At 37.9% G+C, this 21,925-nt stretch overlaps 5 protein-coding genes across 6 annotated transcripts in view; 4 read left to right on the top strand and 1 right to left on the bottom strand.

Annotated features, from left to right (window-relative positions):
• Positions 1 to 94: 94 nt before the first annotated feature.
• Positions 95 to 11,788, top strand: LOC134819338 (uncharacterized). Its single transcript, XM_063829256.1, has 5 exons — positions 95 to 482; positions 1,385 to 1,462; positions 2,623 to 2,741; positions 9,321 to 9,381; positions 10,344 to 11,788. The coding sequence occupies exons 1-5, from the start codon at positions 156 to 158 to the stop codon at positions 11,184 to 11,186; spliced, it is 1,428 nt and encodes a 475-aa protein (XP_063685326.1). The 5' UTR covers positions 95 to 155; the 3' UTR covers positions 11,187 to 11,788.
• Positions 3,241 to 21,925, top strand: part of LOC134819336 (uncharacterized) — a 116,254-nt gene continuing 97,569 nt past the window's right edge. The window contains exon 1 of the mRNA XM_063829242.1: positions 3,241 to 3,268. The gene's annotated coding sequence lies outside the window, so the exon portion shown is untranslated. The remainder of the gene's footprint in view (positions 3,269 to 21,925) is intronic.
• LOC134819337 (transcription factor TFIIIB component B'' homolog) overlaps positions 8,695 to 21,925 on the top strand; it is an 86,360-nt gene continuing 73,129 nt past the window's right edge. The window contains exon 1 of the mRNA XM_063829255.1: positions 8,695 to 8,709. The gene's annotated coding sequence lies outside the window, so the exon portion shown is untranslated. The remainder of the gene's footprint in view (positions 8,710 to 21,925) is intronic.
• Positions 18,638 to 20,039, top strand: LOC134819341 (uncharacterized). The gene is made up of 3 exons (XM_063829258.1): positions 18,638 to 18,726; positions 18,887 to 19,138; positions 19,297 to 20,039. The coding sequence occupies exons 1-3, from the start codon at positions 18,641 to 18,643 to the stop codon at positions 20,018 to 20,020; spliced, it is 1,062 nt and encodes a 353-aa protein (XP_063685328.1). The 5' UTR covers positions 18,638 to 18,640; the 3' UTR covers positions 20,021 to 20,039.
• The window catches only part of LOC134819335 (spectrin alpha chain-like), a 47,214-nt gene continuing 46,025 nt past the window's right edge, over positions 20,737 to 21,925 (bottom strand). For both annotated transcript variants that reach the window (XM_063829239.1, XM_063829240.1), the window contains exons 48-50: positions 21,555 to 21,717; positions 21,194 to 21,328; positions 20,737 to 20,932 (exon numbers count right to left, since the gene is read on the bottom strand). In XM_063829239.1, coding sequence (XP_063685309.1) covers positions 20,810 to 20,932; positions 21,194 to 21,328; positions 21,555 to 21,717 — 421 coding nt within the window. In that variant the 3' untranslated portion in view covers positions 20,737 to 20,809. The remainder of the gene's footprint in view (positions 20,933 to 21,193; positions 21,329 to 21,554; positions 21,718 to 21,925) is intronic.

Raw genomic sequence — 21,925 nt, 5'->3', positions numbered from 1 at the left:
AGTTGCATATAAATGTGCTAGTTTCGGCTATTTTGCATTTATTCTGAACTCTGCAATACCTTCCGAACGAAAGCTAGGAATATTGACCAAAACTTGTTAGCTAATCATTCAATTTTAGCAAGTCTAGGTTATGTTCTCTGTATCATGGAAAGGTTATGACTGAAACGGCTGTTGTTGTAGATAATATCCTAGCCCAGGAGAAAAGAGAAAAAGGAACTACCGTGGCTCCCTCTTCAGAAGCAACTCTTTTAGGCTTTGGCCAGAACACTTCAGCTGAATTGCTTTTGTCGTCCAGTAAAAGGAGGTGTATGCACCCTAAAATTCAATCCAATGGAGATCTTGTTCTTAACGAGGGGAATCAGCCAGGGTCTAATCTGAGCTTTAATGTCAATAACTTTGTATCAGAGGTGAAGATAACTGTCAGTGATTATATTTCCCAGCAGTATTTGGTCAGGGGATCACCAAACTACAAAGTTTTAAAGGTGAGTGCTATTAAACTCAGTCTAAGTGTAGAGAATAACTTCAAGTAGGAAAGTGTCTGAGCTTATCTAAACATAAAATTGATTATATTTGTTCATTATTTATATCTTTATCTCCAAGTTTTTGTAAATGTCTTTATATCATGAGTCATTTACCGATCTGTCTGTTTGTTTTCTGACAAAGTACTCTACGGAGCAAATACAAATATATGATCTGCAAAGTTATGCAATGGATATATCTGACTACAAGATTCATGTGCGTAACATAAGATTCATATGCGATTGTGCAAGATTACAATAACCAGGGACATCAGATATGTTATTAATAGTTCAATGAAACAAGAAATTTCAATGAAACAAGAAATTTAATTTTAGCACATTTTACAGAATAAAAAGATGTAAAACAATTCATAAAATATAATGCCCATTTGGTGTATGACTTTTTGTCCTTGACTGCTAGTTTGGTTTTGGAAGGACAGGTAACTAACGGGGCAAGGAATGCGCGTGCCTGAAAGCTTTTGCACACACCGAAACGCTAGTTCAGTTAGGTTTTCAGAGACAAGGCTCATATTAGGACTAGAAGATATAACTGTCTTTATATCATGAGTCATTTACTGATCTGTCTGTTTGTTTTCTGACAAAGTACTCTACGGAGCAAATCTGCAAATTTATCCAATGGATATATACGACTATAAGATTTATGTGTGTAACATAAGATTCATGTGCGATTGTGCAAGTTATTAATAGTTGATACAATGGGTAATATTGTTATTGCTATGTTCATTTTTCTTTTATGCATTGTCCATGATGGGAGTAATCTCGCACGTCATGTAACATAAAGTTATATAGATCCATTGTATCACTCTGTAGGTTTTCTTTTTTTGCATAACACTTGTTTATTTCAGGATAAGATCAGAGAATACTGTTTGTCAATGAAACCAACAGGAATGAAAGATGATGCCAGTTGCAGAGTTCTTTACCTCGTAGGTTTTTTGTTATCATACACTGAAGTGTTCTTCGGTTTGAAAATAGATTTAATGTACTTTGCTTAAGGGAGCATTGATAATTCGTAAAATTTTGAATCAAATTGATCAATATTATGAATATAATATCAGTATTGATAATATAGATTCTGAAATGCCAGGAGTAACATTAAACAATAAACATAATTAGTTCTACGTTATAGAGGTTAGAACCAACCCATGAAAAATGGTTATCAATAATAATGGACAATATTCAGAAGACAGAAATTAATGCAGGATTATCGTCTTCATGGTCTTTGGAACGTTTCTGTTTTTACTCTTATTCAATCCTACTGACCCATAGTAATAGGCTGCAAATTTTATTACCCAAATTCATTCTTACACAGTCATAAATAAACAGAAATTTAACCAAAATCATTTATCTTGATCTTGTTCCTGAATTGTGATACAGAGCAGTAATTCTAAGTGGAACTTGTTGCAACAAATTATATTATATGATAATTGCCTTAATGGTAGCTGATAAAGTAGAATAGAATATGTTGTCTGCACCTGGCACACTCTTGAATATAATTTTTGAAGAAACAGCATTAAAAGCTTGCTAGCAGTATGACGATATGGTAGGCAATGTTTATCTTATTATACCGAATACGGACAGAAGTACAAGACCTTAATTTAAGCACTGATTTCTCGAACCTGAAAAGTTTTCTTGATATTAATATGAAGGCTGCTCAGGCATGGTCAATGTTGTAATTTCTTTAACATATTCAACAATCGTAACAAACTCAGATTAATGAATTTGATTGTGTGGTTTCTGCATTGAAAAACATCCGCATTGGCCCATCTAAAATATGCTCCAAAAATTAAAAAACAACAATGTTTTATGTTATTGTTGGGCCTTAACCAACTAAGTAAATGTTATTGTTCGCCTGTACTATGAGCCATTTCTTCTAATGCTTTTAAAACTCTTGTTTAAAGGCACTGGCCCTGTGGGTATAAAATAGATTTCTGATGAATTTTTGACACTGATTCCTAAACACCCACCATGAGTTATGGGCAAATAACTTTAATTTTTTCTTAAATTATCGTGTTGGAAATTATCGTTTGTAATCTCTTTCCTGTTACAATAGTAAATAAATTGCCCTAACTCATTTCCCGGACAGGTATACAAATCCCTGCCCGAATTAAAGAGAACGGACGAAGCTGACTCGATAATCCGGAAGATGATTGGAAAGCACATCAGAAACGCCAAATACCGGGCCAAATGCAAGCTCAGAGAATGGTGAGTTGGAGACTATAACTTAGTATAATTACGGCATATAAACTTGTAGACTACGCGTACGATCTAAACGAATTCACACGTTTTGACGTACAGTTTAGGTTCATACTATTATGATTGTGGTCGTAACCTTCTATCCTCCTAATTTGCCACAGTCCACTTACCTTCACATTTCGTAACTTAATCAAAATATTAAAAATTCATTTAACACGTCGAGTTAATCGAATTGTATTAGAATGAAAGCTGCCTCATCGTTTGAAATCACATACACGTATCAGACACACAGATTTATGTGACCAAAGGAATAGATTTCTTAAGAATTCTTTAAAATTATTTCCCACGGGTATCTTTACTTTTGATTACAACCCACTGCATATTTTAAAAATAACTTGAGTGTAGCGGTTACATAATATAATATAAAATAAAATATTGAAACTTTTAAAAACTCACAATCAAAGCTGCCAAATACCTGAAATCACAGAAATATGTAATTACAACACTTCAAATCTATTATATTTATTGAGTATTATGTATCGCGGGGGGGGGGGGGGGGGGGGGGGGGGGGGGGGGGGGGGGGGGGGTGGGGGATCAGGTACTAAGTGCCGTACGTGACGTCGACTAAGTTTAAATTTGGACTTTACAAAAAGGACCCACCCATCCCCTTCACGGTACTAACTGCTTTTTCATAATAATATTTAGGACACCCACCCCCTTTTGCAGGCTTTTGCGGTACTAACTGTTGAGAAATCACGGTACTAACTGAGTCTGGGTATATAAAATAAGATTAAAGATGCCCACCCATAAATTGCTTTAAACAGCTCATTAAACATTGGAAATGGGCAAATTATACCCACTATTTAGTAGAGGTTTTGTTTCCAATGTAGTCGAATTAGATAAAAAGTTACAAAAAAAATTTAAAAATTACAAAAAAACCCAAAAAAAACTCAAAAAAACCTCAAAACCCACTCCGAAAATTGAAATTTGAGGTTAAATACTAACTGTTTTTCTGGGAAATGAGCAGCAGACCCACCAAACCCTAGCTCCATAACATAAAGTCCTCGTTTTAATTTGAATTGAAAAGCACTATAATACATGTATCACACGAACCCCATAGATTTATGGGACAAAAGGAATAGAATTCTTTAGAATTGATCCCTTTAGAATTCTTCAGAATTGATCCCTTTAGAATTCTTCAGAACTATTTCCCACAGGTTTCTTTACTTTATTATTACAAACCACTGCATATATTTTAAAATAAGTTGAGTGTAGCGGTTACATAATATAATAAAGATAAAACATTAAACCTCATTTTAAAAACTTCGCATCATTCTAATTCTCTGCTGTATATGTACTTCATATCAGCTTCACAATAACTCAACACCCCTCACACGGATGATCCACACTCATTCTCCACTTCTTTACAATTTCCCGGTATGTGTAGGTGTACGTGTGCTACACACAGCCCGTATTGCTGTACCCACTATTGTGTTGCTGCGCGGCTCCGTCACTGCTTTATCTTTGTTCTCCAGTTCTTCACTTTATCGGTCACGCACAGAATTTTAATTGCAGCTGTGTGTAGGTGTGAGTTTTTGAGTGGGTCAGTGGGTGAGGGAAGTACAGTGTACAGTGTACAGTGTACAGTGTACAGTGTACAGTGTACAGTGTACAGTGTACAGTGTACAGTGTACAGTGTACAGTGTACACGTTACGTTACATGTTGACAAATACCTTAGCCAGTTCAGTAAAGGCAGATCTGGGTTGTGTGCAGCAGTGGAAATAATTGTATTCCTGTTCACTTTCGAGTTGCTTAAAGTATTCCCCCAGATAAGGTACGCAACGACCATTCTACAACTCCAAGTGTCTTTATTGGATCAGGAAAATTACCATACCACGTCACGTCTAATCTGTTTATAGGCTATTTTATTTGTTAGAAGAGTGTGATTTGCAGTAAAGAACGACTCGGAGGCGATCGTGACTTATTTATATATAATTTAATTCAGGTTTTCTTCATTATATCTCCGTTACTTTCAATTGCCATATCCCCACGTAAGAGCGCTTCCGCAGGATTTTCCACAAAAAACTGGAGGCCAACACCACAAAGGGGGTATTTGCAAATGTTAATCAGTTCAAGAACCTGACTGTTTGTGTATGTGACAAGAACTTGACTGTTTGTGTATGTGACAAGAACCTGACTGTTTGTGTATGTGACAAGAACTTGACTGTTCGTGTATGTGACTAGAACCTGACTGTTCGTGTATGTGACAAGAACCTGACTGTTTGTGTATGTGATACTAGGAACTTGACTGTTTGTGTATGTGACAAGAACCTGACTGTTTGTGTATGTGACAAGAACCTGACTGTTCGTGTATGTGACAAGAACCTGACTGTCTGTGTATGTGACCTGACTGTTTGTGTATGTGACAAGAACCTGACTGTTTTGTATCATGTGACAAGAACCTGACTGTTCGTGTATGTGACAAGAACCTGACTGTCTAGTGTCTGTGTATGTGACTTGACTGTCTGTGTATGTGACCTGGCTTTTTGTGTATGTGACCTGGCTTTTTGTGTGTGACTACTCACGAGTCAGGCTTCTAACCAGGTTAGCCGCTACTCTAATTGCCTGAGATTGCATTCTCAGAATCATTTAGCTGGTAAATATATTTACATAAAAACAACACGACTCTCTACCAACATTGCAGTCACGCACATAATTTAGACTTTAAAAGTTTAAAAGTTACCATTTCAAAGTGCTGGCCCACACAACACTCATGGCCTACTTCTCGGTTATGGCTGCATGCCAATAATGGCCTTAATATGTCACTAACAGGTCATACAATACATGGGGGGGGGGGGGGGGGGGGATCATACACTTAGTACCGTACGTGACGTTGGGGGGGGGGGGGGTTGGTCATATTTTCTTCCAAAACACAGTTAGTACATGGTACTAAGGGGGGTCTCCAACCCCAAAAAAACCCATTTTACCTCAAATTTCAATTTTGGGAATGGGCTTTGAGGTTTTTAGGGTTTTTTTCCATTTTTTCCCCAATTTTTTTGCCCAGCAATTTATGGATGGGTATCTTATTTTATATACCAAGACACAGTTAGTACCGTGATTTCTCAACAGTTAATACCACAAAAACCGGCAAAAGCCGCGAAGGGGGTGGGTGGGTCTTTTGACAAAATTCCAAAATTACACTTAGTCGACGTCACGTACAGAACTTAGTACCTGATCCCCCCCCCCCCGCCCCCGCAATACATAATATTATGTTGCTATGTATTTACACCTCATTATTCAATATCACATCTGAAATGATGGCCAATAATATAAATATATAGGAGATTATAAGCAGTGTAGACCACCACGTACAGTGCACATTACATTGTAGGATATTCTGATGTTTCTTCATGTAAATGTAAACTCGGAAATATACGCACCTGTTATTATACTGGAGGGAGGGAGGGAGGGAGGGAGGGAGGGAGGGAGGGGTACTCTTCAGGGAGGGAGGGAGGGAGGGAGGGAGGGAGGGAGGGAGGGAGGGAGGGAGGGAGGGAGGGAGGGAGGGAGGGGTACTCTTTAGTTACAACACTGTTCAACCCTTTTTTGCCAGCTTTATAAGCCCAAATTTTGGCCGTCAAAGTTGTCTCCGCTTTATTAAGTCACCTCAAACAGTTCCCGATCCTAATGCTCATGTATAAATCCTTTTACTTTGTGATTCAGTTTGTCTCTGTACTGATTCTTTACGAATTCTAGTTATTAAGTTATAACAATGTACGTGAACCAGCCTGAGTGTAATTAAATTTACGGGAGACTCATAATACGTTATTCAGTTATTCGGTTAATTCGATTTGCGCTAAATATTCTTAGAACTTGGTATCACTTGGTCAAGTTGGAGGCGGAATATTTAATGTATATTAAATTCATTAACGGAGGGCCGTGGAATGAATTTTTGGGCCCGGCGAAAGTTTATCAGGGCCCCTTTGTACTTCTGGGGGACTATTTTACTTGTTCAACTACTTCGATAGACCATTAAAACAACTGCTTCTTTTATTTGCCGTGGATTAGTGTCGGTTTAATAAGTAGTTAATTATCATTTAAAAGTCAGTTACAAACTGATGATCAAATTGTGAAACAATTGCTTCAAAAAAGTAAGAATTAATTTTTTAGCTGTCGGGCGTCGGGCGAAGTTCTGTAAATTTTGTAGGGGAGCTGAAAACTTCCTCTCGAAATGTATTTCAAGGAATGAAATCTAGCAGTGTAAATTTTAACATGGATTTTAACGTTTCACTTATTTTTGAAGAAAGGGCTTTCATGCATGACATTAAGCAATGATAATGATAATTGTAGCACGAATCACGATTTATACGCTTATCATAGGGCCCACGGGAAAAAGGGTATGCTGAACTTGAATTCTAAGAATCAGATAAAATGTGCGAATCGTATTGGGAAGGAAAATTGTGTGTGTTTTTGTAAAAAGTCGTACCAGATTACAAAATGCCAACTCATTTGGGTTTTGGCACGTGTCCAACTATAAATGGGGAGGTGATGCAAGTGTTTGTCTGAAGAACGTAGCGTAATAAATGTTCCTTCATAAGAAATATGAAATTGTGATCATTGCCAACATCTCCCTGCTGAGCCGTTGTTTATACTTCCTGAGTTTAGAACTCCTTCGTGAACTGGTGCGAGTGTGTGTCTTCTGCTTCATGTGCGAGTGTGCTTCATGTGCTTCATGTGTTTCATGTGTGCCTTCTGCTGCGTGATCCAAAAGTCTTTGGTAGTATTTTGTTAGCTTCGTAGAGAGATTTGCGGGTAGTAAAAGTAATCGGACTATATTTGTGATTATACCTGGGCACTGGGCAAGCCAACTGAGGTTCAAAATAATTGTCCACAAAAAAGACTAGGAATTTCTTGAATTACTTTTTATGATCTTAGCGATTTTCAGTATTTTACCTTTCCCAATATAACTACCTAAACGATGCATCTCTGTGTGGGTCACGCACAGTAAACTATAGCTCAAGTCTCAGCACGTAGTTCACCACATCTCTTCTGCCGAAATAATTATAGAATTTCGTTCTATGTTAACAATTTTCAATATTTTACCTTTCCCCAATGTACCTACCTAAATGAAGTGTCTCTGTGTGGGTCACGCACAGTAAACTATAGCTCAAGTCTCAGCACGTAGTTCACCACATCTCTTCTGCCGAAATAATTATAGAATTTCGTTCTATGTTAACAATTTTCAATATTTTAACTTCCCCCACACAATGTATCTAACTAAGTATCTCTGTGTGGGTCACGCACTGTTTTAAATATATCTAAACACGCAGTTCGCCACATGGGCAGGTTAACTGATGAGCATTTCTCATTCTTTTTAATTTGTTACGAAACAGCATTACAGTTCATGGTTCTGGCGCGGCTTGTCATTTCTGGAACTGATCCGCAGAATTTGAGCCACAAAGAGGATTGAAAAGTAGTATTGCGGTCAAAATATCAGATTTAGACATAAATTAGAGCCTGTACATCGAATTGTCATTGGGCGTTTTTATTACAAAGGGGTTCTATAAATTCGACTCCGATGTTTAAAATTGTTACCGTTTTATTTAATTAATTTATTGATTTATTCAATATTTATGATTCAATTAATAAATTTGATAAAACGGTAACAATTTTAAATAGATATCTCACCTTATTATTGGATAGTGACCACGGCTGAAATTATTTGAATATAGTGTTTTATTTATATTAGGGAGCGTGTACTGTGCTTGAAGTTTGTGGTCCTCTCACAAAATACCGCATGAAATCCACATCTTACGTCCTATTATTATCAAACCACCTCATTATATAACTCAATTCAATTATATATATATATATGATATATATTACATAATATGTCAGAATAACCTGTACTCTTCATTATTTACGCTAATTTTAAATGTAATACTTTCGTCGCCACTATGCAACAAATAATTTGAGGTAGATAATATGTAGGAAGAGCGAGAGTTGGGCCCGTTATATTAATATAAGCCTACCTATGCTGTTTCTCAAGTAACAGAACTACAGGATAAGCTAGCTTCTTACTGTGTATACATGTACCTGTGCTGGTCCACAGCTGGCAGCAAAACAAATGTGGTCTGCTACTTTCGTTTACATAATGGCATACTTTCCTTCTAATATGTGATGTTTTCTTACTATGGCTAAATAAACAATGGTCAGTAATAAGTCGCGCTCCCGTTTCAAGATTCCACGTACATGCTTATTGTTTATTGTTATGGACATGGTTAACGTTTCACAAAATTTGTACGCAACTAAGTTTAGTTGTTTGCTGGATAATTTGAGGTGCTTAATCATACTACTTCGAGTCACAATGTCCAATCTAGCGGAAAAGTGGATGTTATTTTTAAGTTTATAGCGATTTGTACAGCAACTGATATACAACGCTACAACGCTACAGCGCTTCTTGTATTTCCTAATTTGATCACTAACATGATTGGGGTTTTCTGGTTTAGCCTCAATACTCAATTCTACAGGAAACTCCAAAAATGCCCGAAATTAAGTCATATCTAATGATATAACCTTCCTTTCAGTAAAATGACAGAAGCAGAAAAAGGATCCACGATTGCCCACAAAAACGACTCCCAGGAAAAAGTAAGAATTTAAAAAAATCTTAGCAATTTTCAATATTTTACCTTTCCCCAATGTACCTGTCTCTGTGGGGTCATGCACAGTAAACTATAGCTCAAGTCTCAGCACGTAGTTCACCACATCTCTTCTGCCGAAATGATTATAGAATTTCTCTCTATCTTAGCAATTGTCAATATTTTAACTTCCCCCATTGTACCTAAACAAACGTATTTTGGTGTGGCACACACACTGTTAATTATATCTCGACACGTAGTTGGCCACATCACTATTCACTTCTGTCGAAATACAGCGTATGCGCCGAATAACTGTTCGCATTTCCCAATTTTCCAAGCACAAGGGCACAGAGCAGGTAAATGTAAATCTACAAATTGCTTAGAGGGGAAGCGAGCTCATTGGTCAGCGCTTCCTGTCTTCTGAGTGTGTGGAATAAAGCCTGTACGTGGGGCTCTTTATCTCCTTAAATAAATTAAGTTCCGTAAGGGGTCACGCACACTCTTATATGGAACGCGCGGCCCATTATTTTGCATTGATAGTTGCGCGTTCATCCCATGCGACCATGATATGCGCGCATATAATATACCTAATAATATACAAATACAAATGACGCGCGTGTCCGTATTAGATTCCATCACGTACTCAGAACATAGAACGCTTTCTATTTCTGCGATATTAATCAGATACAAGATAGGACTTTACCTTCGTTTTAATAATAATGTGCGTACGTGTGCAGATTATGTTGATGAAAGCGCTTTCCAAAAACTTTAGCATTTAGACACGAACACTAATCGATTAGCATCAGTGCATTCAGAGCAAGGCCAGTCTTGTGCGGCTTTGCATGCGTATGCAATACGTATTTAACGAGTTCCGCTACATTTATTACATTATAGCTCTACTGCCTAACTAGCGATCATCTTTGTCTATAGATTCAGCATATCATATTCCAATGTCTAACTTTACTTTTTCAGGCGAATTACCTTCCAGAAGGATTGCTGAACCCCAACTTACTGGTTATGCTGCACTCAGAAGCATACAAGTTGAAAGACCCATTTAGAAACGAGATATTACAGACATCTGTCCGGGACAGCCAGAACATACGGTCTAACTTAGCAAACGCAATTAAATCCCCAACCCTGTCACCCGGCGATGATTACTCTAGAAAGGTGTCCTACGGGGGACACTGCTCTTTAGCTCATCTCAACAATAATGATGTCAACAACAATAACAACATCAACGAACAATCCGCTTTCAGCAACATTCTAACTCCTCAGATAACTGCGTCCAGCTCACTTCATGTATCGGATGCTATGGTGACCACTGGTTGGGTTACTAATAGTAATGGATTTGGCAACACTGAAAAACCTCCTGTTTACACGGTAGCCAACCGCTCTCCTGGAATAAACCATGTGGTTGAAATAAAACAGGAACCAACGCCCTCTCAAAATGGAGACAACTTGTTTAGGACAAATGGCCCTAGAGCAATGAGTCCTGATTGTCCACCTGCAAACCCCGAAACTACAAAACCTAGTCTCATGATCAATGCGACTCGGCGCGCGGAACAGAGCCCCAAACAAGCCCTTCCGCCACCACCACCCAGTTTGAATACACTACCCGAACTTAACGAAGTCTGTGAGCATCGACTCAAATTCATCACAGGGTTGACTTATGCCTGTTTCATCTGCAATGATTACTTTGAGAGAGTACCTGCGGTAAGGCTGCCTTGCACACATTGTAAGAAAGTGTTTTCTCATCGACATTTACTTTTACAGCACAATAATGAGGCGCATGCTTTTGAGAACGCCACCGGATGATATGAACTTAACTTTTAACTGTTGTAAAAATTGTCTTTAACATCAGAACAGTTTGAATATTAAAGATAAATTTTATGGAAATAATATTCTGTAGCAGTCTTATTTAGAGATCTAGTCATTATGATTTACCGAGGGTTGGTTTTCTACAAGCTATATTAGTTTTATGTTGTGAAAGCTGTCGGATACTCGGAAGCTGTTAATTGAATAAATAAATGTAGATAATATGGTAGTGACAGTATAGAAACATTTTCGACCAGTCTTCTGCAGATCTGTTCCGCTGGCCTTAGTCGTAGAAAATCAAATAGTAATGTGGAAGCGGCTTACAGATCTGTCGTTTGTTATATACAATATACATATTGTGCAGCCCCAATATTGTATGTACCTTTACTTTTTCAAGTTGGAGAGACGCTTTTGTTTTCTCAATGTGCACCTCTAGGGTATGATGGGATGATGTATTATTATGATTTATAATCAAGTTTATGTTGGGTCAATTTGTGAATCTTGAGTTCCATTTCAAATCCAAATATTATTCAATGTTTAAGTGTATTTTACATTTATGGATACGTATCCTGCAGAAAGAGGAGTTGTTTATGTTACTTATTAAACAAATATATAAATACATTAACAAAGCAATTCATGCTTATAATAATTGTTAATTTCATCATCATTACAAATTAATTTAACATCGGTGCTGGAACATGTTGCAGAGGTAAAGTTGGTAATTCATTGTCCAACCGAACAGTAACATAACTTTAATCATCATTACACGGTTAAGATAGTGCTCTATTAATAACTGTGAGTCTACAAACTCCCAAGCCTAAATTGTAAAATGAGGGATGAAGATGATAATGAGATCCGGCCGTTGTCCGTGAAGCATGACCTGCAGATGAATCATGCATTTAACGCGGTAATCGGATAACAAAGCGCTGCAACATGGCTGTAACTGTAACAAGTATTTAGTATATTGTGTTGTATTAAATATTAGGTATGAAGCATCAGTTGATATAGTTACAACAGCTTATTTGTCCGATTTGAAACTGTAAATATTAACATTGGTTAATGGTTATTGTTGTAACCACTGGTTATCGTCAATTACAGTGATATCAATGTATGTTATGTTGATATCAGTGATCAGAAGTTTGTAACTCTGGTTGGTTGTGATCTTCAAAACTTTATAAAGTTGGTAGGGCCACAGTGGTGACAGTGGTCATGGCAACCGTTAAACTTCTAGAAACTGAATTACCTTACATGATGTTGTATTGGAATAATCTGATTTCAGAAAAGGTGAGTTATGAATATGGCTGAAGTCTAAACGTTCATATGGCCTTGTCACCTAGCTCTATTTACTTTGCTTTAATCTCCACTTTGTAAATGTATTGCATACTTGCATAGTACATATTACAATTTAATGATAAGTTTGCCTTGAACCGTAACCTAGGAATTAATGAAAAATATGCTGTTCTCATCCAATATATTCAGATTTTGCAAGTATAACGATTACACTAATATCACTAAAGTCTCCACTCCCAATTAATAACAAGTAATTCTGAGCGAATATAAATGCCAGCCATTACGTGCTCACTAAATCGATATGCATGAATTATTATAATCAAAGCTGTGATTCAAATTCAAAGTAGAATCTTCAAAGATGCGGACGGACGCCATTTCATGAAAATCGTTTCCAATCAAAAACGAGATCGAACAAAAATTCGGCGTATCTTGCGCTGCGTTGTGACATTTCCCAGGTAAAAGTCTGTTCGCTGTCGACCACTTCATCAACAACTGCAGACTTCAGCAACAGGTAACATGTATAGTTGTCAATCTATTGTTTGTGTCATGAGTGGCAGTGCTGGTAGACGTCTAAAGTTTTTACCGAGAGTACACGTGCGTAGTCTAAACATGTGTGAGCGAGTTGGATCTTTGAGCACAGTGCACGGTGCCAATTGTAAGGTCACTTTTGTGGTTTGGAAGTTTGTTTAAATATTAATTGCCCGTAAAATCTGGAACTTGTATTTTGGTCACGTGGTTTGCAGTTGTGCAGCTGATGATCGCTTGATAATATTGAGGGGTGAAGCTAGACGTGCAGTCTACGTATCGCGTGCTGTTGATAATTTAATATTTAAAAGATTACCGTCTAGTTCTTCAAAGCATAACATTCGCACGCAAATCGCAGTAATCAGTGCGACTTTTCCGAGTTTTTAGTTAAACTTTCAGTAAATTCAGGAACACTGCACCTGATCATTTTAAACTTTCAGTAAATTCAGTCACAGTATTTACTCATGACTCTGCAAATAGAGCTGATTCAATGTTTACAAAACACCACGATCACTGACCCCTCCTTTTTAAGATTGTGATGCTTGATAGTGATCCGTAAAAACTGTGAAAATGTTAAATGTTTTATGTTGTTACTAAAGATCGAGCTATTGCATATTGATTGGGGCCCATTGAATCGGTATTGTGTGATATTAAATTAATTTAACTCAGACTATTTTTGCCCGACTTTAATTTAATAGCAGTTGCAGGATTGGCAATGTTGCTGATGACGTATGAGGTGTGTTAAGGCGGTGCTACTTTTCCCTGCACTGAAATGATACTGAACACTGATTTAGTAGTCTGTAGTCCACGTCGTTGTAGAATTGGTTACAGTGTCCAAATTCATTGTCCTTTGCATTGTCCCTTGCATGAACGTAACTGCCACTTTAATATGACAGTAACATGAGAAGTGCAAATTTAAATAATCTCCGTACTCAAACGAATATTTTCAGCCGGGCATGCTTCAACTTTCAAGTTGATCTAATCACCCCGTTTTAGCGTACCCTTAAAACCTCTTTAACCTATTCTTAGTTCTTCCAATTACATTAGATGCCCCCTTGTTAAGTTCACCATGGGTGCAAAACAACACCATGGTCCATGCTCTAACCTATGACATACCGTAATGACCTTGAAGCAAGATAGAGTGGTATAAGTGTAGTATCAAATGACAGGAATTTAACTAATAATGGGTCCCAGTTCGTCATACTGCATGATAACTTTGTTGTCCGGACTCCCCGGCCGTAATTTCAGGAGCACTGTGTTTGTTTGTGCTGTGTGGGCCACTTTCACTTTCACCGCTTGTAAATTTATTCCTTTTAGTGGATCGTGTGTTATGTCATGGTTGTTCTTAGAATGAATTGAACTTGTTTTGGCTAGAGTAAATTAGTCGATTGTAGTCTGAGGGCTAGAGTGTAGAGGCACCATTTAGTTAGAGTTGCGGCGGCTGGTGCGATTAGTTTTGAAACAGTTTGTAAGTTTGTATCTGAATGATGACCGTTGGATTCAGTTAAATGGTTCAGCACAGACCACAGCCGGACAATTGTCAGTTGATCGTGTTGAGTCATTGTTAGAGCATTTGTTTTGGCTATCATAATATTTGCGGTCAATTAGTTTTGTAATTGTGGTCAATTAGTTTAGTTCGCTGAATTTGTTATTTTGATCAGATCGGATACTCACCCACGTATAGTACAAGTTTTAAAATCAGTTTTGGGAATGCTTCGAGCGAGACAAGGTGTCTTTCATTAATGTGGCAGTTTTTATTAGTGTGGTATTGCGGCCCAAGGAGATCTCCAATACAATATGTAATTAAGCATTGACAACATTTTGTTCTGTTTGTTGATTTTGTTTGCGGGAGCTGATGCTTGAATTTTCGGCACTTTATAAACGATGCAATAGGTTGATTGCTCTTTTTCTCGCGTTCTATCTGTAAAAGAGTTTTAAACTAACTAAACGTGAGCATTTTTCTTTGTAATTAGATGAAAAACCGTTTGGCTTTTTTCTAATTATTTGACAATGTTTTGGGTTTCTTAATCCACCTTACCATGCATACGGCTATAACACTACTCGTAGTCGTTTGTTTTAGTTATTTTATCATTATATTGTTACGTATCGGTGTAAATGTTTTCATGAGTCGATTTACATGAAATTGAAAGGTTGGTTGCAAAGTCAGTTGAATTTCAACTTGAAAAGACAATTGATCAATACTTTTCATGTATTTTTCTTTAAGCTACGTGAAGAGTTACTTTTAATTATTACAGCTATACTAGCAGAGGAAAGAATCCACAACATGCATTCACCAAACATGGTTTAGTTCAATCTTGGAACTTTTTTCCAACCGACTTTTATTCAACCGACATTTCAACCAACGTTTCACTGGACCGAATACGAAGTTACTATGTCTATACATAGTGTATAGTGTATAGTGTTACTATGTCTATAGTTATACATAGTGTATAGTATTACTATGTCTATACATAGTGTATAGTGTATAGTGTTACTATGTCTATAGTTATACATAGTGTATAGTATTACTATGTCTATACATAGTGTATAGTGTATAGTGTTAATATCTCTATAACATGTATACGTCATGTATAACTATACGTCACGTGTACCATGTATACGTCATGCCCCTCCTGGCCACTACTATTACCACCACTATATCAATATGCAATAACTTCGATACAGCTGACCATTAACGGATCATCAATGTTACAGCTGATATAATATAATAATGCCTTCGGCTCTTCGGGCTCCGCTTGATAATTCCCGACAGCTTGCTGGAGGGAATTTGCGGCCCGAAGAACCGGAGGTATTATGTATTATAATACCTTCCGGGAATTATATCCACTAAAAGTCTCGGACACTGAGAGCTGATAATTTGCCGATATATCCCGCAAGGGAAGCCAAGGTATTATCAGCATAGACCTCAGACTGGCTGGCGGCAAGTTGTAAAACAAATAACACTGGCGTTCTATATATTAGACACTATATTGTATCATGCGCACGTATCGGATTACACCCCTTCCAATTCGGAACCGGAAAATATTATAATTAATAACACTACCAATTCATGAATACAAACCACACTTACCGCGGGCACCGCCTTCTTTCTAATTGTTCGCCAAATCTTCGATAGAATATTCGGCGAAGAGGGCTGAAATAACCAGGTAAACTTTAAACGAAAAGCCGCACAGATCTATGGATTCAGTCTAGATCAAAAGTGGAGTATAATAGATGCCTGGAAGTTAGGAAGTATAAACCGTAATATGATTAACTGATCTCAGCAGTATCGTGAGTGGGCTGCAGCTGGCCTGCTGGTGGTGGAACTATCTTCAAGTGTGCGGCTTGTCTCTTTTAACTCTTAGACTTGTAGACTCTGCATCACCGGGTTTTCTATGGGCATTTTGATTGTTGTCATAACAAGCACAGCTATAGTTTTGTTTAAAATATAATATGTTCTATTATATTATAGAGTATAATAGTGGATCGGCTTTGTATGAGGGCAGGTTTTGTTTACAATTGCAATTGAGGTATGACTAACAGGTTTTGATATAATACTTCTTATACTTCTACTACTTCTTGTTATAGCCTAGGCTTTGTTAAACTTAGAGCTTGTCGATGAGCGGCTTTGTCATTTGTTTAAGATTGAGCCAATGAGCCTGTGGACTAAATTGTTTACACTTAGGGGTCGTTCACATATTACGTAATTAATATTTTAGCAATTTTAATCAACCGTAATCAAAACTCAACCCCCCTCCTGACAGCAAAATTACATAATCATGGCCTGACCCCCCCCCCCCCCCCCCCCCCGTTTTTGAATTTTTTCCCTGGAAAACACTTTTCTCTACGTTTCATGCTACCCTGATCATTATGAGCCGAAATCATTGTTATGATATCCGGCCAAGCACCTTCCCAACTACTTACTTTAGCAGCCGGATACCCGATCGATTCCTAAATTTTACTACTATATCAGTGTGAAATTGCGTGGAATTTGAATTAAAATATTGTCAAATTGTTATTATTCTAGAGGGTAAAAAAGAAAATTTTGATTACGTAATCAACGACCAAAACACCCCCCCCCCCCCCCCCCCCCCCGTAATCAACCGTAAGCATTTGGAAACCCCCCCTCCCCCCTCGGCTGATTACGTAATATGTGAACGACCCCTATTTTGTAAAAATTACACTAGCGTAATCAGTTGGGATTTGGGAACCCCCCCCCCCCCTCCTCAGCTGAAATTACGTAATATGTGAACGACTCCTTAATACAAGTTTAGAGAGAACGGGCTTGTTTTAAAGACTGTGAGATCCGGATTGCGGATAGCATACTAGGTTTAATTATTGATCTTAAGCTGAAATAAAGTTAACTATGTGATCTATTTAATCTATATCATATCTGTATATAGTATAGGAGTTAAACTTAAAGTCGCCACATCATATCGCATACTATAAATAAACCAGTATAAGTATCAAGTTTATACATTATACATAATACACAGTTTAAACAGTTAAGCCTGCCGGTTTTTAAAAGGCTCACGTTTAATGTACGATCGAAATTGAAAACTTATTGGCTTAGGCTGAAGATATTGTGGCTACATTCCCATTCCTTTTAGTTTTAAAGCTCCTCCACAACAGCAGTACAAGTACAAGTTAAAATACCTGTGAATGAGCGCGTGATTCCAGAGACTGTACAGCTCAGCGATCATGGGAGTCGTATTCTTATCCGGTTAATATAGCTGTTACATTATACCGGACCAGTAGTAGTACCACCTACTTTTAGTAATAGTATTAGTATAATGTCTATTGAAAACCTCCCCTGGTCCAACTCCAAGTTTTGTTGACCCACTGAGATTTTTGTTAAAATCTCAGTGGGTCAAGCTAGTGATCAATATGATTGAGTTTGACCACAATGCAGCTCGACGAGCAGTTAGTCCTCTCATCTGCAGCTCCATGTCTGTGGTTAATCATATAGTCGCATATTGATTTGATCTGTATGTTGTGTCCGCTCAGCCGCCGGTCGGTTATAACAGTTAAGTTAAACGTCTATTTTATAAATATGACACTTAGCATTTAACATTTTGATTTAATTAATTTCTACATTAAATATTAATTAATTTCTACATTAATTTTAAATATTAATGCTTTTGCTATGTGGTGGACGGTTTCTCGTCTCAATTCCTAATCATGATGTTAATATCCCCAAACTCCTCGTGATCATGCCACCTATTTTGTGATGATGACTGCTTTTATTCTTAAAGTTAAACTTAGGCTTGAATATAATTAGGACGCCTCAGAGTCCTGAGCGAGATCCACGAAGGCTATTCAATAATTTGTTGATTATAGCTAGCTCTGTTAAACCGCCAAAGCTGATTTGACCGTAGCTGTGCTGTACAGTTTACGTCATGGCGGCCCTTGTCGTCATTTTGTCTTTATAGTTTACTGTTTAACACGCTGGTAATAATGGAAGTTCTCGCAGTCACAGTCGCAATTTGATGTTGGCTACGTTTGCTCTTTGAGTTTTACGATACATTTGTTTCATGTCGTCGAGGTCTTGTGCTTTTGTACAGAAAAACGACTAGTATTATTAATGAATTGCGATTAAAAGTTTTAGCTTAATTACATTTTCATCGCACAGGGCTTATATGATGGCACCAGATACATCATGTTGTGAAGAAAGTGAGAGCCTGAAAATATCAGGGAACATCACTAGATTGTTATTGGATTTGAGGTTAGAGAAGAAAGTCTACTCTTCAGTTTGTGTATGAATTCGATTTGCAATTAAAATTCTCGTTTATTTAAATGGTGAGATTTGGCCTTAATAAAATTAATGTCACGAATGATGTTTTGTTTCTAAGTAAAAACTGAGAACTGAAATAACATCATCTCAGCGAGGGTCTAAAATACACACTCCCGGATATTACAACAGAACCGGACCTCTCTCCCTGGGTGAAAGAAGAAGAAGAGAAGGAGTCCCCGGAGTTACCTCCCAGTAGGAAGAAACGAATACGAAGGAAGAAACCAATCTCTTCGACAAGCAGTGGTGGGTTCTTCTTTAGAGATGAGACTATTGAGGAGACGGAGAGTGAGAGCCGGTGTTACCCGACTAGTTACATGAACAGATACATCTCCCACAAGATCAGGTTACTATTCTCAGTTACATTTACAATTTAGTTATTTCTGTTATCAGTGATATGAACATGGAGCACAAACAATATATTGGTTCATGTTGGGTTTAAGCTAAAATTCAAGTTGCTTAAATGGCCGAGTTGTTATCATTATTAAACATGTTCTATTTCAGGCCAGTACACGAGAAACCAGGTAAGATCCCTCCGCTCCAACACTCTTACAGACTCTCTCTGAGCAAAGAGCTGACTCAACGTCCCCCACAGCCCCAGCAGTCAGGAGATAAGACCATAATGACCACCCAGGCTCCCACTCTGCTGGACAAGAGCAGCCTGGCCTGGTCTGGAAACATCGAGCAGCTCCCCCGGCTGAAAGAGAAAAAGGTGGACTCCGAGAACCAGGAGCCAACACCTGGGATACCGGGCAGTAATCAAGAGGTCGTGTTGCTGTGGAATCCGAGCAAAGAATACTACACAAACCACAACCCACGTGATATATCACCCACCAATAAGAGCCCAGAGTTACAACGTGACCACGAACTATACGGAAAGCTGTTACCATGTGTACGAAACTGTAGGGTCACCTGGAACCGACAATCCCAAATCCGAACCCCAAACCTAGAAACCGCCTCCTTACCCTCCAGGGAAGCACAGGGCTCACCGCTAGCATATTCCCAACGAGCTGACTTTATGGCCCGGTCCTCCAGCGCCAGCTCCCACAACTCAGCTGTTATCCGGACCGAGTTTAAGGGTAAACTCCAGAACTATCTGCACAGGAGTTCGGACAGCTGTTTTAAGAAGCTGCCTTGTGGTCTGGTGTACGGGAAGAGTTTGAAGGGGTGCAGGTATAGGAGGACCGGTAGGAATGCTAGTGTGGAGTTGTGTGTCAGACCCGTTTAGATGGTTAGGGGTCGTTCACATATTAGTACGTAATCACTGAGAGGGAGGGAGAGGGTTTCTAAATGATTACGCTAGTGTGATTTTAACACAATAGCTATATTGTGTAAAACTGTTTACGGAGGGTGGGGCCGGGGGATGTAAAATGGGCCAAAAAGTGATTATGTAATATGTGAACGACCCCTTAGGTGACAGATTAGATTATTGGGTAGTACGATTTAGGAATTAAAGCTTTTGAAGTGATTGTATTGTTTTTTTGAGGTAGTGGGCAACATCTTTTGAAAGGTTTTAAGGTCGTAAGTTTATTAAATAATCATAGAACGTAATTTTTTTTTGTTATCGAAAATATTAGCTTGATTAAATTATTTGAGGTTATGAGCTTTCGAAGTGCATTTTCGTAATTCCTTTGAAGAACTGTGCTTATAGCTGGACTAATGTTGACGATAACTTTGAAGCATATTAATGAAATAAATAAGCATATTACATTTTTACACTGTGCCATAACATATATTGTAATCAGCTGAAAATCTAGAGTCAAAATTAAAAATCACTAATTAAAGTAACGTGAAATATCACTAGATACTTGCATCAAGCAAGATTATAATGGCTTAATGGTGGTTGTCGATTGTGATCTTCCGTGCGAAACAGCAAAAAACATACGAATGAAGCTTTCAAAAACAAAGATTGTAATAATTGCATATCATAATTATAAATATAAACTACATAAATAATCAACATGAATTAATGATAAATACTCTTAAATATGTTTACATAAACTTGAACATGATTTGCCTAGTCCACAGATGCAATGGAACTGTTCAAGTTAGACTGGAAGATGATCTTAGTAAAGTTGGTGTAATCCAGAGCTCCAGGAACATCTGGATACTTCTCCATCCGATCTATACAGTACTTAGCCTGAAACATTCATTCTATTAGTGGGTTCATTAATTAATTATATTCGTTGTAAGTGATAATATGGTTTGTACAAATGAAATCATAACGAGGGACTTGGAATGTTGATTATTATGTGTGAATATCTTTCATATTGAACCTGAACGAGGGAGACCTTATCCGCCCTAATCTAACCGGAAGACCGATTTATTTCCCTAACTCATTGTTTTATTATAATCCTACTTAAGGGCGCTAAGAGCTGACATATCCTTCAAAATAACTCACCTGATCAGGAGGCATTGCGGCGTAGAGCTCGGAAGCAGTGATGTACGGCTTGTTACCTTCCTCCGTCAGAGACTTGAACGCTTCTGTTAACTCGTCCGTACTTGCCACATTCTCCGTTGTTCTCGAAATCATGAACTAGGCAGGAGGTTGGTGAGATCTTGGGAAATGTTTTGCTGATATTTGTTAGATACAGCACAATATTAGAGTTTTATAATTTATTCTGGCTGCGTATGGTTTTCAGCACGTACGATCTGCAGAACAAATTTAAGATCTTGTGGGATCGATCATCCGACTGATAGACTGACTGTCTCCGGGCAGTACTTTCAACGTCAATAATAAATAACTTGTGGTCACTTCTAACCTGCATGTATTCTTCCAGGCGCACAAAACCGTCTCTGTCGAAGTCAACACAGTCCAGTATAGCCTCAAACACTGTATCCGGCTGATCCTCTTGCGGAACCGGCAGATCGAATCCTAGAGCTCGAAGACAAGCTTTAAATTCATTGTGGTCCAGTCGGCCTGATCTGAGGATACGTTTCAATTAGTCCAGTTTCCAGTAACAAGCAAGAAGTTCATGTATAATTAATATTATGTGCTTTTCTCTCAATATTTTTGGCTAACAGGACAGAGGACTCTGGATGAAATATGAAATCTTTTCAAAATGATCATTTGGTAAATATGACCAGATAACAATCCAAAATAATCTGCCTAAACACCGCAGACAACTAAGTG

This window comes from Bolinopsis microptera, chromosome 8 (assembly GCF_026151205.1).
Source record: "Bolinopsis microptera isolate Bmic1 chromosome 8, MBARI_Bmic_1.0, whole genome shotgun sequence".
NCBI classification, from domain to species: domain Eukaryota; kingdom Metazoa; phylum Ctenophora; class Tentaculata; order Lobata; family Bolinopsidae; genus Bolinopsis; species Bolinopsis microptera.
The sequence above is the reverse complement of the archived record's forward strand: the minus strand, read 5'-3'. Positions and strand labels throughout refer to the sequence as shown.

Bases quoted from the DNA above. Each gene is read 5' to 3' on its own strand.
- LOC134819338 (XM_063829256.1), top strand. From the start codon at position 156: ATGACTGAAACGGCTGTTGTTGTAGATAATATCCTAGCCCAGGAGAAA. The intron at 483-1,384 runs GTGAGTGCTATT...TGTTTATTTCAG, and splicing joins CAAACTACAAAGTTTTAAAG to GATAAGATCAGAGAATACTG. The intron at 9,382-10,343 runs GTAAGAATTTAA...TTACTTTTTCAG, and splicing joins AAAACGACTCCCAGGAAAAA to GCGAATTACCTTCCAGAAGG.
- LOC134819341 (XM_063829258.1), top strand. From the start codon at position 18,641: ATGATGGCACCAGATACATCATGTTGTGAAGAAAGTGAGAGCCTGAAA. The intron at 18,727-18,886 runs GTTAGAGAAGAA...ACATCATCTCAG, and splicing joins AGATTGTTATTGGATTTGAG to CGAGGGTCTAAAATACACAC. The intron at 19,139-19,296 runs GTTACTATTCTC...GTTCTATTTCAG, and splicing joins TACATCTCCCACAAGATCAG to GCCAGTACACGAGAAACCAG.